This window comes from Heteronotia binoei, chromosome 18, assembly GCF_032191835.1.
Source record: "Heteronotia binoei isolate CCM8104 ecotype False Entrance Well chromosome 18, APGP_CSIRO_Hbin_v1, whole genome shotgun sequence".
In the NCBI taxonomy this organism is placed as follows: Eukaryota; Metazoa; Chordata; class Lepidosauria; order Squamata; family Gekkonidae; genus Heteronotia; species Heteronotia binoei.
This window is the reverse complement of record NC_083240.1, coordinates 2,528,979-2,546,466: the sequence shown is the minus strand read 5'-3', so window position 1 is coordinate 2,546,466 and position 17,488 is coordinate 2,528,979. Positions and strand designations below refer to the sequence as shown.

Genomic DNA, 17,488 nt, shown 5'->3' with positions numbered 1-17,488 from the left:
CACTCCTCCCCTTGCAGCTGCTGGAATGGCCCTGGGTCAGCCATAGTGGTTAAGTGAGCGGACTCTTATCTGGGAGAACCGGGTTTGATTCCCCACTCCTCCACTTGCAGCTGCTGGAATGGCCTTGGGTCAGCCATAGTGGTGAAGTGAGCGGACTCCTATCTGGGAGAACCGGGTTTGATACCCCACTCCTCCCCTTGCAGCTGCTGGAATGGCCTTGGGTCAGCCCTAGTGGTTAAGTGAGCGGACTCTAATCTGGGAGAACCCGGTTTGATTCCCCACTCCTCCCCTTGCAGCTGCTGGAATGGCCTTGGGGCAGCCATAGTGGTGAAGTGAGCGGACTCTTATCTGGGAGAACTGGGTTTGATTCCCCATTCCTCCACTCGCAGCTGCTGGAATGGCCTTGGGTCAGCCAGAGCTCTGGCAGAGGTTGTCCTTGAAAGGGCAGCTGCTGTGAGAGCCCTCTCAGCCCCACCCACCTCACAGGGTGTCTGTTGTGGGGGAGGAGGAAGGTAAAGGAGATTGGGAGCCACTCTGAGATTCGGAGTGGAGGGCGGGATATAAATCCAATATCATCATCATCATCATGGGACTGGAGTCGCCCAGAGGGAAATGGAGCCCAGGGAGGGCGAACTGCCCTGTTCTGCTGCCTGGTGACCATTCAGGCCTTTCGGCTTGGTGGCCTCTGAGCATGTCCAAAACGCCCTTGAAAGGGTCTGTGAGCATATACACCGGTGCATTTTCCTTGGCAGCCCCTTTCTGACCTTTCAGGGAGGTGCATAGGATAGTGCCTGGCACCCTGGCTTAGTTGCTTAAATAAAGGAGCAACGGACCTCTGAGCGTGTGCAGAGCAGCTGGCAAACAGGAGGGTGGTGTGTGTGAGCTGGCCCTTCCTTCCCCGTTTGCCTTTTGCCCAAAAGAAGCGAGCGCCTGAACAACAGAGCGCAGAAGGCCGGGGTGCAAGCGGGGTTGTGGGCAGATGTTTGGTCTGATCCAGCAGGGCTGATTGCTTTGGGCTCTGCAGTGGAGCTCCCCTTTGTAGAGGCAGTCTGTCTGAGTGAGGGGCCGCTGCTGTCTGGGACTTCTCCGCAGCACCTGGCCCGCCATGCTGCCAACTGGCCACGGGGCAGGCGGCCGAAGCGCTTTTCTGGTCTTGGGCTCGTGCAGAGACCGCCTGCTGCCTCCGACTCCCAGAGCCCCTGCCTGGCTGCTTTTGGGCTGAGGCCAGACTGCTTTGCTGGCACTCGGCCTTTGGAGAGGCTCCCTGGAGCGGCTCCTGCCCGGCCAAGGGGCGTGTGCCCAGGCGTGCCACTTGGTCAAGAGTTCGAGTCAGGCCAGCCGTGCTGGGAGTACCTGCAGCCACCACCATGGCTATGCAATGCAGGCAGAGCCGGGGCGTGCGCTCTGTGCTGGGCGCCATGGAGTTCGGGCGGCGGGTGGGCACAGAGGCCAGTGGGATCATGCTGAGAGCTTTCTTGGACCGTGGGCACTGCGAGCTGGACACCGCCTACGTGTATGCAGGGGGCGAGTCGGAGCGCATCCTGGGTGTCCTCCTGGCTGCGGAGCCCACACCGGCAGGTAGGGCAGCAGGGGGCTTCTGAACAGGTGCAAAGTGTGGGGGTAGAAAGTATTGCGAGGTCGTCTAGTCCAGCCTACACTAAAGCACATTTAAGTAGAATGCAGTTTCATAAGCTGTTGAGGCTTCTCTGCACTATTCCAGAAAAGGTGTTTGTGTGGGGGGGAGCAGTAGAAGCCAGAAGAACAGGTGGGCAAACTGAGCAGGTGCAGAAAGTGGATTTCAATTCCTGTGTTCTGTCCCACATTAAATTCCTCCAGTTTCTGGAGGGGCTGAACAATCTTAGACTTCTAGTCCAGCTTGTAAAACTGAGCAATGAAAAGGGTGCTCTGAGTCTTGAACACACACAGAGTGCCTTTCCCTCTTCAGGCTAACTCTTCCTCAATCTGGCTGACCCTAAATGGGATCATCCCTAAATTCAGTTTCTGTGCAAATCCAGATTAAGGGAGGAATGTATTTGAGGGAGGGGACATGCTCCCAACATGCTCCTGATGAAGCGGCCACTAGTCTCTGGAAAGGCCTGCTGGAAGAAAATCTGGAGAGCCAGTTTGGTGTAGTGGTTAAGTGTGCGGACTCTTATCTGGGAGAACCGGGTTTGATTCCCCACTCCTCCACTTTCACCTGCTAGCATGGCCTTGGGTCAGCCATAGCTCTGACAGAGGTTGTCCTTGAAAGGGCAGCTGCTGTGAGAGCCCTCTCCAGCCCCACCCACCTCACAGGGTGTCTGTTGTGGGGGAGGAAGGTAAAGGAGATTGTGAGCCGCTCTGAGACTCTTCGGAGTGGAGGGCGGGATATAAATCCAATATCTTCTTAGTCTTTCAGGGGCTGCAAAACGCAGCCTTCTTTTCTGTTGCCACAGCTTTTCTCCAGGATCTTTGCCCTTGAAGTAACTTTCCCCTGGAATGTTTTATCCAGAATGGCTGATAAACCAGTTATTTAACAACTAGGAAACTTAAAGCCCCACAGCTAGACTTTGCCCTCCTACAAAGATATCTTTCCAGCATGCCTGATCTCAGATGCGTGTAGGCTAATAGCAGGTTACTGAGTGGCAGGGCAGGAAATATGCTCTGCGCATGCTCAGAGACACACTCTTCTTTCTTATGCACACCCCCCAAGAGAAAGCCAGAGGCTGCAAAATAGTCCCAGGGACCATGATGGAGCTTGGCTCAAATTGAGGCTTGTGTAGGGAATATTTGCCATATTGGAGGCAGAATATGTGTTTACTTTTTGGGGGGGTGGGGATAGCCGCCCTCATCACACACTTCTAGGGCAGTATACTTTTGAATTACAAGGTGTTGCAGTCAAAAAAGAGGGCTAGACCACCTGTTCCCCCTTTTTGCTGGGCTTCGGAGTGCCCTGGCGCCATCCTCTTTGGGTTAGATGCAGCAGTGGTCCAAGCCAACCCCTCTTCTCTCCTGCCTGTCCCTCCCTCCATCCCCTTGAATTCTGTCAATCAAGAAGAAAGGCACATTTCCCACCTTGCTCCTCTCTGTCTCACCCCCCCAGTCAAAGTGGCCACCAAGGCCAATCCGTGGGACGGCAAGACCCTGAAGGCAGAGAGCCTCCGCTCCCAGCTGGAAACATCCCTCCAGAGGCTGCAGATGAAAAGTGTGGACCTCTTCTACCTTCATGCCCCCGACCACGAAACACCTGTGGAGGAGACTCTGCAGGCCTGCGACAAGCTGCACAAAGAGGTGCCTGACCCCCAGACAGACTTGCTGGCGAGTCCCCCGGCAGGGGCAAGGGGCTACGGAGGGGCTGAGAGGCCTTGAGATTTGTGGCATCAGTAAGGAAAACGAACTGGCGGCATTGCAGTTGGGGGCTCAGTGACCAGGTAGTCGGCTAGTCAAAGAAATCATAGCTGATTGAGCCAATACTTTTTAATCAGCGTAAATGAAAATGTGGGGGAAACATCCCTTGCCCATTGCATGGCCCAGCCCTTGGCACCCAGAGGTACACTGCAGTGGAATTGGTGGTGACTTGCTGTGATCCTGCAGGCTTTCCAAGGCAAGAGATGTTTAGAGGGGGTTTGCCATTTCCTGCCTCTGCATAGCAACCCCGCACTTCCTCGGTGGTCTCCCATCCAAATAATGACCAGCTTAGCTTCCGAGAGGTAATGAGATCAGACTAAGCTCCACTGTCCAGGTCAAGATGCAGAGAACTGCGCTTGAAAATTTTGGTTTATGGGCTTCACACCAAATCTTCCTCTCCTATCCCCTCCCTTCAGTAATTTTCGCTATAAGTACTCCCCAAATGATTGACTTTGTACAGATCTGAAGAAGTGAACTCCCGACTCACAAAAATTCATATTGAAATAAATGTTAGTTCTGAAACAAAGCCAAGCCTGGGGTCTGCTCTGTCAAACTAGATCTTACGTACTTATAGCCAAACAGAGCTTCCATGTTCCGAAGCAGTCTTTCCCTGTGTACCAAATACTGGGGAGATTAGCTGCTTTCATGTGCGGCTCAAGAACTTTTTGGAGGCATCGAGCGATGCTGGATTTAGGTGCACCTCTGGCCTGCTTCGATTGGGTTCATCTCAACTTTTCTATTAACGTTGGCACCAAAGCAGACCTGAAAAGGCACCAAAGCAGGCTGAAAATGTTTTGCTTTCTGTTTTAAACAGGGGAAGTTTAAGGAACTCGGCCTCTCCAACTATGCTGCTTGGGAAGTGGCAGAGATTTGTACGCTCTGCAAATCCCACAACTGGGTCCTGCCCACGGTGTACCAGGTGAGAGATTTGGCCTCGTTGAGATCTATGGCTTTCATGCTGTGGCCTGGGCCCCCTTATCTGGGCTCTTGAACAGATGGAAGCAGCCCTTTCCAGACTTTCCCGTGTTTCTATGGCCAGGGGAGTAGGAGATCTCTGTGCCGCCCTTCTGATGACTCACGGACAAGCTGCTGTCTGTCATCATATGACAGGCATGAAGGAGCCCAGACACCTTTCATGATGCAGTAGTGGTTGCAGAATTCTGCATGCTGAGCATGTCAACTTCCCATTTTTAAAAACCGGCTATTTCTAGTCCTCCTAGAGCCGCCCTGAGCCTGCCCCCGCGGGGAGGGCGGGGTATAAATAAAATTTTATTATTATTAGCTGTGAACATGGAGGAAGTGAAAGTGAGAGGAGGATAATTTATTCGCGGCAAGGTGATTATATTCAGGGGTGGTGGGGATGCCCCGCAGTGCCGCTGTTTTTGGAGAAAATCTCTGTAGAAGTGGCTGAGACCACCATGTCGAACCATTTGTGTTAAACCAGCTTTGGTTTTATTAACAATATGGAAGAAACAAAATGAAAAAGTGATCTCTAAAGGATTGATGGCGTTCATGTTAATGGCAGCCCACAGGACAATAGCAACATAGGGGGGGGACGGTGGCTCAGCGGTAGAGCATCTGCTTGGTAAGCAGAAGGTCCCAGGTTCAATCCCCGGCATCTCCAGCTCAAAAGGGTCCAGGCAAGTAGGCGTGGAAAACCTCAGCTTGAGACCCTGGAGAGCCGCTGCCAATCTGAGTAGACAAGACTGATTTTGATGGACCCAGGAGGGTCTGATTCAGTTGAAGGCATATGTTCATATGTTGGGGAGGGACGGTGGCTCAGCAGTAGAGCATCTGCTTAGTAAGCAGAAGGTCCCAGGTTCAATCCCTGGCATCTACAACTGAAAAAGGGTCCAGGCAAATAGGTGTGGAAAACCTCAGCTTGAGACCCTGGAGAGCCGCTGCCAGTCTGAGTTGACAAGACTGGCTTTGATGGACCCAGGGTCTGATTCAGTATAAGGCAGCTTCATATGTTCAACATTCCAGTCTTGGTATACTGAGTTACGGCAGATAACCGTGGCTGAAAAATTAATGAACCAAATTAGAATAATTAAAGATAAAGCCAGCGAAAACTTCAGATTTCTTTGAAATGTGCCATGACTTTATCTTATACAAAACTCAGAATAATACTCAAAGGCACGTTTAAGCCCTTCCTCAGATTATGGGAAAAACTTAAGTTAACATCTCTATTCTAAATGTACTTGTTTAAAGAAGAAGAAAAAAAAGAGAAAGAATGCTTAGCCTTCTATCGATGCTTCAGTTCATTAACTTTTCTTGTTTCCTTTTTGTTACATGCTCAGTGTAGGGTGGTTTTTCCCCCCTAGGGGAAAGGGTGCGATTTTGGTGTCAATGTTTGTGTTCTATGTCTTATTTAATAACAATTAAAAATTAATTTTCAAAAAGGATACTTTCTTTACATTTCTGCAAAGAAATCTGCAGGCCCTTTAAAAGCAGTAGGGCACACAAGCCTGTGTGTTTCAACAGCCACCCCCCCTGCTTTCTGAAGCCTCTTCCCCCTTCTTCCTCTTTCTCACCAAGGGCATGTACAACGCCACCACACGCCAAGTGGAGCTCGAGCTTCTGCCATGCCTTCGCCACTTTGGAATCCGTTTCTACGCCTACAATCCTTTGGCAGGTAATGGGGGTGGGGCAGGTGGTCCGCAACAGGTGCTGCTCTGAAATGCAAACAGCAGTTGTTCCTGGAGATGGGTGGGGAAAGTTGACTTGGGACACGCCAGCTTCCAAATGAAGCAGCCGCAGCGTGCTGCCTGATATTTGGTGGATCCCACAATTTGCAGTCAGAAGTTGTGATTTAAAATATTGACAACCCCCCCCCCAACTTAGTGCTTTTGATTTACTTCATTTATACGCTGCTTTCTCTCTTCAATGGGAACCCAGTGTGGCTTACATCATTCTCTTCTATCTTCACAACAGTCCTGCAAGGTAGGCTAGCCCAAGAGTGCGTGAATGGTGCAAAGTTCCCCAGCAGACTTGCGTGGCAGAATGGAGACTGAAACTGAGTCTCTGGAATCCTAGTCTGACTCTAACTGTTACACCACAGATGGCTTCTCCATAAAAAAGATTAAATATTATTGCAGCCTGCCAAATCTGCAAAGGAAGCCCATTAAAGCCACCAAGCCTAGCAAGTTAAAATCTTTTAAAGCGTTTTGCAAAGTGCCCAGGAGAAACTGAGCAGGCGTTGGAGAGGCCGTACGAGGAGAGACAAGAGATAGTCCACCTCTTATTCCGGGGAAGAGAAGCCTTGGTCATTTGTAGCTCAAGATCAGACATCATCTTTTGCTGTCCCTGTTTGGATCACCACATGTATAATGGAGGCGCACCCAGGGGTAGGGTCATGATCTACAAACCTGGTGTCATCTGTAAAGCTGCAGAACCCCTAAAACTGAAAGCCACACGCACAGATGGAGACATCGCAGAACACCCCCATCCCAGTGTGTGGGGGGAGTGGGGCTCTCTGGGTTGCTGTAATGGTCGTTCCTGAATCTCCACAGGAGGCCTTTTGACTGGGAAATACAAATACACAGACAAAGACCAGAGTCAGCAGCCAACGGGCAGGTTTTTCGGCAATGACTGGGCCCAAATCTACAGGGACAGGTGAGTTCATTGCTGGCAGCAGCTGTGAGCCAATGGAGAGCGTGTTGGGAAACTGAAGGGAAGCACAGTGAGGGGGTGTAGAGGAATCTCTCCAAGGATTGTTGGGGAGCAGAAAGGACAGAAGTGTCAGGGATGCCAGTGTCCGCCCCCCCGCCGGTCTTAAAAACTGGCCAGCTGAGCTGTCATATTAATAAAGCAAAGCACAAGGAAGAGAGAGCTCTTCCCATTTTGGAGAGCCGGTTTGGTGTAGTGGTCAAGTGTGCGGACTTGTATCTGGGAGAACCGGGTTTGATTCTCCACTCCTCCACTTGCACCTGCTGGAATGGCCTTGGGTCAGCCATAGCTCTGGCAGAGGTTGTCCTTGAGAGGGCAGCTGCTGTGAGAGCCCTCTCCAGCCCCACCCACCTCACAGGGTGTCTGTTGTGGGGGGAGGAAGGTAAAGGAGATTGTGAGCCGCTCTGAGACTCTTCGGAGTGAAGGGCGGGATATAAATCCAATATAAGCTTATCATCATTTTAAAGTTGTATTTAGGATCTTAAACGTCATTTTTGGAAAGGCGCTAGTCCTCAAGATAGCTGAAAATATGGAGCCAGCCTGGGCTCTGCAGATGAGCCAGGCTCCCTGGCCTCAGCCAGCCCCCTCCTCGTGACTCTCACGCAAGAATTAGCAAATGTAAAAAAAAAAAGCCTCATCTAGAGTTTGATTTTTGCAGAAGCCCAGACTATACTTGACTCGGTGAAGGAACGTACAATTAACCAACTGGGATAGCTTTGTTATGGCAATGTCAACATCCACCTATTTTAGCTGCTGAAGAATACTGACTTGCGTTATAAGAAATCTGAAATACGATCCCTCCTGCACAGGTACTGGAAGGAGCATCATTTCCAAGGTGTAGCCTTGGTTGAAAAGGCGCTCCACGAGGTGTACGGATCAAACCCACCAAGTATGACCTCAGCTGCTCTGCGCTGGATGTATCATCACTCAAAGCTCCAGGTGAGGCAGGTCTGGTGTCAGATACGGGCAGGTTCCGCTGGATTTGAGACCTGCTTCCACTTGTAAAGGGAAGAGGTGGAACTTTAAAGTTGCTTTTTTCCACCTCTTCCTCCCCCCCATTTGCCTTCCTTCCTTGCAGCTCTCAAACATCTGATGTTCATGTCACGTGGCTCTCAGACATCAGACTGTATTCTGTGTGGCTCTCATGTTAAGCAAGTTTGGCCACCTATGAGCTAGAGCCTGAAGCAGTGGCTACCCCGGCTTCCAACCCCCATTCTGCCGTGCAGCATAGTGGGTGGGTAACTGGGGGTGGGCATTTTCTTTCTTTCTTGGCCCCAAGATAAAAATAGGACGGAAATACTTTGTTGCTTCCTGATTCTGTCAGCTGAAACTTTTGCTCCCCCTTCGGCAGGCTGCCCGTGGGGATGCCGTGATCATCGGAATGTCCACCATGGAGCAGCTGCAGGAGAACCTCAAATGCAGCGAGGAGGGTGCCCTCCAGGCAGGCGTGGTGGAAGCCTTTGAGAAGGCCTGGCACCTCAATGCCCACGAGTGCCCAAACTACTTCCGCTGAGCTGGAGCCAGCAGGCCAAGACATAAACGATGGGCCTCAGCGATCGGCTGCTCGTTCTAAGGGCATCGGCATCACTGTATTCTTGCTGCCAAGGAGTCTCACCTCTTCTGCCCCTCCTTCTTAGGTGTAAATGCTGGGCTCCTGCCATCGTTGCCTTCGTCCAATGGCATTCCCCTCCCCCAGCTGAAAAATCAGTATAAATGGGTTTTGATAGGTTTGCTCTGCCTTTCCACTGAAAAGGGATGTACGTTTTGCGAACCTTCCAATAATTATGATTTATGCAAGAAATGGACTATTACTTTACTGCTTTGAAAAAAAAAATCTTTACCCAGTTCTGAATAAATAGTTTCCTAAATGAAGGTGCATTGTCTTTGCAAAAATAAGCAAACCCATGGGCTCGCAGGGCTAATCAGTAACAAAATAAGGAAACCTCCAGTAAATAATACATTAAAGTATTTCACAAATTCTTCACAGTTGGCAGAATTATGTTACAGAATTTTAGAGAGCGTTTTTGGCTTATGGAAATACGGATTTGAGAGTATGATACTTCTACTTTTGAATGTATTCTGTTGCCGATTTTGAATTGGTATCACGTGAGGTGTCTGCTGATACTGGACTATATAGTATTATATTGTGAAGAATTTGTGAAAGACCAGGGGTGGAATTCTAGCAGGAGCTCCTTTGCATATTAGACCACACACCCCTCATGTAGCCAATCCTCTAAGAACTTACAGGGTTCTTTTTTGTAAGCTCTTGGAGGATTGGCTACATCAAGGGGGTGTGGCCTAATATGCAAAGGAGCTCCTGCTAGAATTCCACCCCTGTGAAAGACTCTAATGTATTATTTACTGGGGGGGGGGGGGTCCTTATTTTGTGTCTTTGGAAGAAACACGTTGCTCTTTCCAGAGGAGCCAGGATTCTACACAGCTTTTGCCCTGTTCGCTTGGAAGATAGTAGACAATATTGGGGAGGTCAAAGGTTCTTAGCGATCAAGAACAGAGCTTTAAAATTCATCTTGCCTCTGTTTGGTACAAACTGGGATCTGAAACACGATTCAGATTCTGTGGGGAGGGAGCGCTGTCTCTTGGAAGCTCATTTCCCCAAAAGCTTGTTCCGAATTGAACTTGTTTCTCTACTGCCAACCCCACACAGTTACCTCCTGAAACTCTCTGTGCAAATGAAAGTGTGCGTTTGTCCCTCATTTCCCCGTCATCCCAGTTTGAGAACATCAAGAGGAAGTGGTCTAAACTCCCCTTGCCTGGCTAGTGTTGGGAGCATCTCCATCCACCGTTCCTGACACACAGTACTCCGTTCCCACCTCTCTGTGGGTCTAAGGAGCCCTGCTCACTTACCTGTGGAACAGAAGACTGGATTGGTGAAGAGTAAAAGGTGGTTCTGAAGATGCTGTCGCTTCCAGACAGGGTTACTGGGGTTTGACCCTGGCAGGTTTTGGACTGCTGTTAACACAGCACTAACTACACTACTCCAGACGTACTGGCATCCCCTTATGCAAGGAGACAGAGAGACCAAGGGCCGTATCAACTGGTTTTACACTTTTATAAAAAGCTTCTGTCTTAAGATAAATAAAGTCTTTAGCTGACAACTCAGTCCTGCACCCCAGTGGCAAAAGAACTCCCAACGGTCCCTTTTGCAGAGGCCGCTCAGTCTCCTGCCTCCTCATCGCTCTCTTCGGCCAAGTCAGCATCGCCTTCATCCCCGTCTTCCAACTGCTCTGCAGTGTGTCCTGTGAGCTGTTCGAACTCTCCTGTCTCAGCATGCCACACGCTCCTGATTGTCACCTCGAACTCGGCCATCTTGTAGTCAAAGAGTTTCTAAAAACAAAGGATCCGTCACACACACACTCAGCGGCCTCTCAATCCAGGGCTGTTTCTGTTGTGAAAACCATGCTCGGGGCCCTAGTTTAGTTTTGTGCAAACTGATCGTTACTCTGGGTCTTCTGCTGCCATCTCCAAGATCACCTCGGTAGCACTGAGGACTAAACTCCAGAAAAACCCTGAACTAAACTCCAGAATGTTCTGGTGCAGATCTGAATGCAGAACTGCCTCCCAGTGAAAGAGAAGAAGGTGAAGAGACTCATGTTTTAGACTCATGAGACTTATATCCCGCCCTCCCTGTCAAAACAGGCTCACGGCTGTTTTGGGAGGTTTGCAACAGGACAGGTGTTTGGTTCTGTTCTCTTTTCCCACCTTCACTGTGCAGAAGAAGGATCTGAGTCAGGAGGGGCAAAAGGCAACTATTTGGGGCTGTACTTCATTCCCTTTAAGCCTCACCCCCCTCACTCATTTATAGGCAAGGAACAGCCTGCAGAGACTTCTAAAGAAAACTGCAGAGAACACTAAAGAAAAAGCCAGAATTATTCCGTCCTTGCACACCCCTGACTTGTACCCTGTTACTCTATAAAGCCTACAGGCCATAGAGGTGGGAAGATGCCCTTTCGAGGCCTTTAACGGGTGACTTACCAGGATGCGTGCCTGTTCAGGGGTCAGAACATCTCCCTCTCTGCAGACCTCGTAGTCTGAAATCAACGTTACCACTCCTGCAAGACACAGAAAGATCCAGCTTTGGCAGACTACAGAGGAAAGCTGACATGAGGCTAGAATGAATTACTCTCCCCTGCCCCTTGTAGGCGATTATGGCCAACGCTGTGACATGATATAGCTCTGACAAGGTGGCTGTGTGTTATCTCCCAGGAGGGGCCATAGCTCAGTGGAAGAGCCTCTGCTTGGCATGCAGGAGGTTGCAGGTTCAATCCCCAGCATCCCCAGTTAAAAGGATCAGGTAGGAGATGATGTGAAAGACCTCGCTCTGTCCGAGACTCTGGAGAGCCGCTGCCTGTATGAGTAGACAACACTGACTTTGATGGCCCAAAGGGGGGGGGGGAGTTTCTGATTCAGTAGAAGGCAGCTCTCACGCGTGTTCATATGAACAGGTTTGCATTGGCACGGTTGTTTCTTGCACAGAAGTGAGCTGAAGCGGATGGTCCCGATTCTCCTAGCTGAGTTCACCTTCACGGATGCTGGCTGGGCTTTTTTTGAGCAGGAATGCAGTTCCGGCTGGCTTGGCATCAGGGGGTGTGGCCTATAGGCAAAGGAGTCCCTGCTGGGCTTTTTCTACAAAAAAAAAAAGCCCTGGATGCTTGGCACCCTCCACCTTTAGAGGGCACTGGGTAATATTTCACCAGGGTGAGGTTCTGCAGGGGACCTGACACCTTGGTGGGGAGTGGAGGACTGACACAGCAGACCCCGAGGCCCTGCAGCTCAGCAATCTTGAGCCCCCAAACCCAGGGCCAAGAAGGGCACTAGTGCAGCTGGGAAGAAGAAGATAGAAGATATTGGATTTATATCCCGCCCTCCACTCCAAAGAGTCTCAGAGCGGCTCACAATCTCCTTTACCTTCCTTCCCCACAACAGACACCCTGTGAGGTTGGTGGGGCTGAGAGAGCTCTCACAGCAGCTGCCCTTTTAAGGACAACCTCTGCCAGAGCTACGGCTGACCCAAGGCCATTCCAGCAGCTGCAAGGAGAGGAGTGGGGAATCAAACCTGGTTCTCCCAGATAAGAGGCCGCTCACTTAACCACTATGGCTGACCCAAGGCCATTCTAGCAGCTGCAAGTGGAGGAGTGGGGAATCAAATCCGGTTCTTCCAGATAAGAGTCAGCTCACTTCACCACTATGGCTGACCCAAAGCCATTCTAGCAGCTGCAAGGGGAGGAGTGGGGAATCAAACCCGGTTCTCCCAGATAAGAGGCCGCTCACTTAACCACTATGGCTGACCCAAGGCCATTCCAGCAGCTGCAAGTGGAGGAGGGGGGAATCAAACCCAGTTCTCCCAGATAAGAGTCCGCAGACTTAACCACTACACCAAACTGGCTCTCCCTTAGGATGGACTGGCACCTTTATCTGCAGAGGGTTTAGAGAACATTTTTTTGCTCCGACTGAAAGCCCCACAGGTTATGAGCAAACCCCCGAGGAACGGGGGACTCTCTCCCCTCGCACATGGCCTGTTTAGGAACACACTATCACTGCAGGATGCTTCGTGTAAGAGCTCGGTCCCTCCCTGCATGCTGCCCCCGTGTCTCAAGATGCATCACAAACCTTTTTTCAGGGCTGTGGGCAACCCAAGTTGCCGCAACTGAGGCTCCATGGAGTGAGGAAACTGCTCCAGAGGTCCCGTATCCAGGCCAAAGGTGAAAGTTGCCTTGTTCCCTGCCCGTGCAAAGTCCTTCTCTTTAAACTCTGCAAACCAGCTGGGGAGAAAAGCAGAGAGAAAGGCCATCTTGAGCAGGGGGTGACTGAGACATGAGGACAAGCAACACTCATTACTAGATCTTCGATCATTAACAGGAGAATCAGGAAGGATACATGTGAACGGGGGACCAAGGAACACTGTTTACTCACAACGTGAGTGACAATCCTGTACCAAGCAGGGCTCTGTTTACATTCTTCTCCAACTTGGTGTGAGTGGCACTGGTCCCCATTGAAAGTGTTTGCATATTCATTCTCTTAATAAGCATTGCCTCTTAGTGAGAGACAAATGATGCTGAGGCCCTGAGTTTTTGGATTTAAGATTTTGGATTTATATCCTGCCCTATACTCTGAATCTCAGAGTCTCAGAGTGGTCACAATCTCCTCTACCTCCCCCCCCCCTCCCCACAACAAACACCCTGTGGGTAGGTGGGGCTGAGAGTGCTTTCATAGCAGCTGGTCTTTCAAGGAAAACCTCTGCCAGAGCTATGGCTGACCCAAGGCCATTCCAGCAGCTGCAAGTGGAGGAGTGGGGAATCAAACCCGGTTCTCCCAGATAAGAGTCCGCACACTTCACCACTACACCAAACTGTTTGAAGGCCAGGCTTTGAAAATGTCTGCACACACTTACGCAAGGACTTCCGCTTTGGTGCGATTGGAAAAGAGGAGGCCAACCTCTCCCCGCAGATGTTTGCTGACCTAGAAAACAGAGAGGCCTGAAGAATTAGGGGCTCATGTCCCAGAGCAGTGACACCTTTTCCCCTCTTGAAACTGTGCCACTAGGGCTTACCTGGTGCAAATTCTCTTTGTACTCGTCAGCCGGGCTCCGCCCCAGGGCTACCATCATCACTTTGTTCTTTCCAAAGAAGATTCTGCAAGGAAAACTCAACCAAATGTAGCAGCGAAGGAGGCTCAGGGAACGAATTAGTTTAACTGTACCTTCGTTCTCTGAGAGTTAAAATACTCTATCCAATTAGTCAGCTGGATTTTTACACTAAAATTCAAAAATGCCATTTTAAAACACGAACTGATTAATTTAATTATAAGTTGCTTGATTTAATTTTACTTATAGATTATACGGCTTGATTTCATTGTAAGTTTTAATTGTTGTTTTATGATGTTGTTATCCTCCCTGAGCCCGCTTATTAGGAAGGGAATTGAAAACAAATCAGCCAGTATAATGCCCCTGTATAAATCGATGGTGCGGTCTCATTTGGAATACTGTGTGCAATTCTGGTCACCGCACCTCAAAAAGGATATTATAGCATTGGAAAAAGTCCAGAAAAGGGCAACTAGAATGATTAAAGGGTTGGAACAATTTCCCTATGAAAAAAGGTTGAAATGCTTGGGGCTCTTTAGCTTGGAGAAACGTCGACTGCGGGGTGACATGATACAGGTTTACAAGATTATGCATGGGATGGAGAAAGTAGAGAAAGAAGTCCTTTTCTCCCTTTCTCATAATACAAGAACTCGTGGGCATTCGATGAAATTGCTGAGCAGTCGGGTTAAAACGGATAGAACAAAGTACTTCTTCACCCAAAGGGTGATTGACATGTGGAATTCACTGCCACAGTAGATGGTGGCGGCTACAAGCATAGCCAGCTTCAAGAAGGGGTTAGATAAAAATATGGAGCAGAGGCTATTAGCCACTATGTGTATATATATGTGTGTGTGTGTGTGTGTATATATATAATTTTTTTGGCCACTGTGTGACACAGAGTGTTGGACTGGAATGGGCCATTGGCCTATCCAACAGGGCTTCTCTTATGTTCTGGGAAAGGGTGGAATATAAATTAAATAAATAAATAGCTTATCAGGTTAATTTGTTTTGGCATCTGATGTTAGTCTTTCAAGTGGGAGGGAGGGACAGTGGCTCAGTGGTAGAGCATCTGCTTGGGAAGTAGAAGGTCCCAGGTTCAATCCCTGGCATCTCCAAAAAAGGGTCCAGGCAAATAAGTGTGACAAACCTCAGCTTGAGACCCTGGAGAGCCGCTGCCAGTCTGAGAAGACAAGACTGACTTTGATAGACCAACGGTCTGATTCAGTATAAGGCAGCTTCATATGTTCATATATGTTCAAGTGTGTGTGGTTGCATTCTCCTCCCCGCTCCCATTTCCCCCCCATTCTTTTTAAACCATCAGCTGAAAAACTCAACGTTAGCAGACAGTTGGAGAAAAGGCCTCACCTGCTGTGCTTCCAGGCATTGCGGATATCTTTAAGTTTGTTGTTTCTGACATTGGCAATGGAGAAAATATAGATATATTTGTAGGTGTCCACACATTTCCGGAGCTGATGGCAAAGAAATGAGATGTTACAGCTGAAGATTAAATTCCCCTCCACCAAACAATTTTGGTAGGCTCTGAGCAATGAGAAGGTCAGGCCCCTCATATTAGATAGTACATTCTGCAAGCAGAGAACCCCCCAAAATAATAATTCCTACATGAAAATACTTGCAACAAAACATTTATTTGCAGTCTTCCTGCCCAACTGTGGCAATTTCTGATCTCTCAAAGAATGGAAGAGAATAAGAATTCCTTCAAGATTGTTGCCCTTTCAAACAATTTTACATTGGATTGAAAATACATGGCTGTGGTTATGACATAACTTACCTCTTCTATCAAGTTCTGTTTAAATTCTAAACCTTTCTTGGTGGTCTTTGTCAGAGAAACTGGGGAAAGAAAAATGAAGTTAGTTTGACAAGATAGCTGCACATAACCAAATAAGAAAGAAATTAGAGAAAAAAGTATTTGTCTGTCTTGCTTGTTCCTCTACTGCTACGTGCTCCCTTGTCACATCTTTCCACTACTCTCTGGTCACTTCTTTGCATCCATAATTCCTTCTCTAGCCCCACTTGGCTTAATCTCTGTGTTCAGTACTGAGGATATGGATGCCATCCTGCCTCCTTGCCAAAAGTCTTTGGAGAATACACCACAGCTGTTCAGATCAAATGCTCCCCACATTTCTGCACTCCATCAAAAGCCAATTCCAGCTATTGTGCATTTCAGGATCTAATTAAGAAAACTTAAGTAGAGCAAAGGGATTCAGAAAAAGCCCAGGTACACCTGCACACAACACAGCCTGCCTTTATACTCAGTCCTGGCTGCAATCCTGTTATTTACTTACAGAGTTTATCAGTTGCCCTTTTACAATATTGGCAGCTGGGACACCTAACGGAGGTTTAAAACAGTCTCCTAAGGGACCCCCCTCTCCTGTACCAAATAAGAAAACTGGGGTTGTGAAGGGTCCTTTCCCTTTCTGCAAACAGACCAGCAAAGATCACAGTGCCCCAATAAATACTGTAAGGCTTCCTTCTGAATAAGGCACAGACAGAGTTTAACCAGTCCAGTGGCAACGAGAACAGGAACTGCACACAGAAGTGTGGAGAAGCATCAATACATACAGACCTGAAGCACTGCATAATGACTAAGGGACTGAGCTACAAACTGGAAAGATGCCAGCTCTAAAATCCCTCACTGGGTGACTTTAGGCAAACCCTTCTCTTTCAGCCTTACTGGAGCCACTGCAATGGGAATAACCATAACTCAGCAATAAAACAGTTTAGTCCACAGCAGAGCACGGCTGTGCCTCCTCCCACCATCCGAGTGGGTTCACAGAATCATAAGAGTTGGGAGGGACCTCCACAGTCATCTAGTCCAACCCTCGGCACAATGCAGGAAATTCAAAAATACTCCCCACACATCCCGATGACCCCTGCAGGCTCCATGCCCAGAAGATGGCAAAAACCTCCAGGATCCCTTGCCAAACTGGCCTGGAGAAAAACTGCTGTGTGACCGCGAAGTGTCAATCAGCATTTCCCTGGGCATGTCACAAAGGGCCAAGAGAACCAAGCAGTGACGCAGCCCTTCCTTCTCAAGATCTGCCTAATTCACAGAATCAGCATCGCCCTTCCTAATCCACAACCGGGGGGGGGGGGTCTGGAGATCTCCCGGAATGACGGCGGGAGCAGTGACTGCAGGAAGCTCCCGCCCTGCCACCCCTTCTGCTAGTCTTTCAGACGCTGCTGGGCTCTGGCCCTTCCCTACTGAGCAGGCAAAAGCAATGCAAAGAGGCCGGGAGAGCCCAGCCAGAACCCGGACCTCCTCCCGCCGCGCGCACCTTTCTTGTCCCGCTTGGACTTGGGCATGTCGCTCCCCCACGTGCGCCGCCGCCTTCCCTGCTGCAGCTGCGGCCGCGGGGGCTGACGGGACGGGGAGAGGCGGCCGCAGAGATGCCTGACCCCACGAGAGCCAAACCTTGCTTCCTCGGGGACGGAGAGATCCCACGATCCCTGAGGGCATGGCCTTGGAGCCCTCACGCTCTCGCCCGTCGTTTTTCTGCCCCACAGTTGGAGAACAGTCAGGCGTCTAGTTAGACACCTCTGAAAGAAAAGCCCAGGGGGGAGTAATCGGCCGTCTCTATGGTCCCGCGGTGCCTGATGGGATACGGGAGGCCTCCGGCGGCTCTGCCTCTTCTCGCTGCCGCGGCTGTCATGGCGGCCTCGGCGTCCCGGCGGTGGGGGATCTCGGCCTTGCTGCTGCTGCAGCTGCTGCTCCTCCCGGCCGACGCCGTCTACGAGGACCAAGTGGGCAAGTTTGACTGGTGGGTCAAGAGCTTGGCTCTGCTTGGCACGGCCCGCGGAACTCTCTGCCACAAG

The 17,488-nt window shown here is 49.8% G+C and overlaps 3 protein-coding genes across 3 annotated transcripts in view; 2 read left to right on the top strand and 1 right to left on the bottom strand.

Moving 5' to 3' along the window:
- The first annotated feature begins 1,314 nt into the window (after window positions 1-1,314).
- AKR7A2 (aldo-keto reductase family 7 member A2) lies at window positions 1,315-8,928 on the top strand. Its single transcript, XM_060259300.1, has 7 exons — window positions 1,315-1,578; window positions 3,083-3,270; window positions 4,202-4,306; window positions 5,926-6,022; window positions 6,900-7,002; window positions 7,866-7,995; window positions 8,408-8,928. Exons 1-7 carry the CDS (start codon window positions 1,368-1,370, stop codon window positions 8,567-8,569), a joined length of 996 nt encoding a protein of 331 aa, XP_060115283.1. The 5' UTR covers window positions 1,315-1,367; the 3' UTR covers window positions 8,570-8,928.
- Window positions 8,929-10,109: 1,181 nt separating this feature from the next.
- MRTO4 (MRT4 homolog, ribosome maturation factor) lies at window positions 10,110-17,431 on the bottom strand. The gene is made up of 8 exons (XM_060258796.1): window positions 16,951-17,431; window positions 15,444-15,502; window positions 15,020-15,123; window positions 13,625-13,706; window positions 13,466-13,533; window positions 12,685-12,836; window positions 11,050-11,126; window positions 10,110-10,401 (listed from the first exon to the last, which is right to left on the bottom strand). The coding sequence occupies exons 1-8, from the start codon at window positions 16,976-16,978 to the stop codon at window positions 10,231-10,233; spliced, it is 741 nt and encodes a 246-aa protein (XP_060114779.1). The 5' UTR covers window positions 16,979-17,431; the 3' UTR covers window positions 10,110-10,230.
- EMC1 (ER membrane protein complex subunit 1) overlaps window positions 17,312-17,488 on the top strand; it is a 32,561-nt gene continuing 32,384 nt past the window's right edge. Inside the window, exon 1 of the mRNA XM_060258795.1 lies at window positions 17,312-17,433. Coding sequence (XP_060114778.1) covers window positions 17,324-17,433 — 110 coding nt within the window. The 5' untranslated portion in view covers window positions 17,312-17,323. The remainder of the gene's footprint in view (window positions 17,434-17,488) is intronic.

Bases quoted from the DNA above. Each gene is read 5' to 3' on its own strand.
- MRTO4 (XM_060258796.1), bottom strand. From the start codon at position 16,978: ATGCCCAAGTCCAAGCGGGACAAGAAAG. The intron at 15,124-15,443 runs GTAAGTTATGTC...CTTTGCCATCAG, and splicing joins AACAGAACTTGATAGAAGAG to CTCCGGAAATGTGTGGACAC. The intron at 10,402-11,049 runs GTAAGTCACCCG...CTTTGTTTTTAG, and splicing joins CTGAACAGGCACGCATCCTG to AAACTCTTTGACTACAAGAT.
- AKR7A2 (XM_060259300.1), top strand. From the start codon at position 1,368: ATGGCTATGCAATGCAGGCAGAGCCGGGGCGTGCGCTCTGTGCTGGGC. The intron at 1,579-3,082 runs GTAGGGCAGCAG...TCACCCCCCCAG, and splicing joins TGCGGAGCCCACACCGGCAG to TCAAAGTGGCCACCAAGGCC. The intron at 7,003-7,865 runs GTGAGTTCATTG...CCTCCTGCACAG, and splicing joins GCCCAAATCTACAGGGACAG to GTACTGGAAGGAGCATCATT.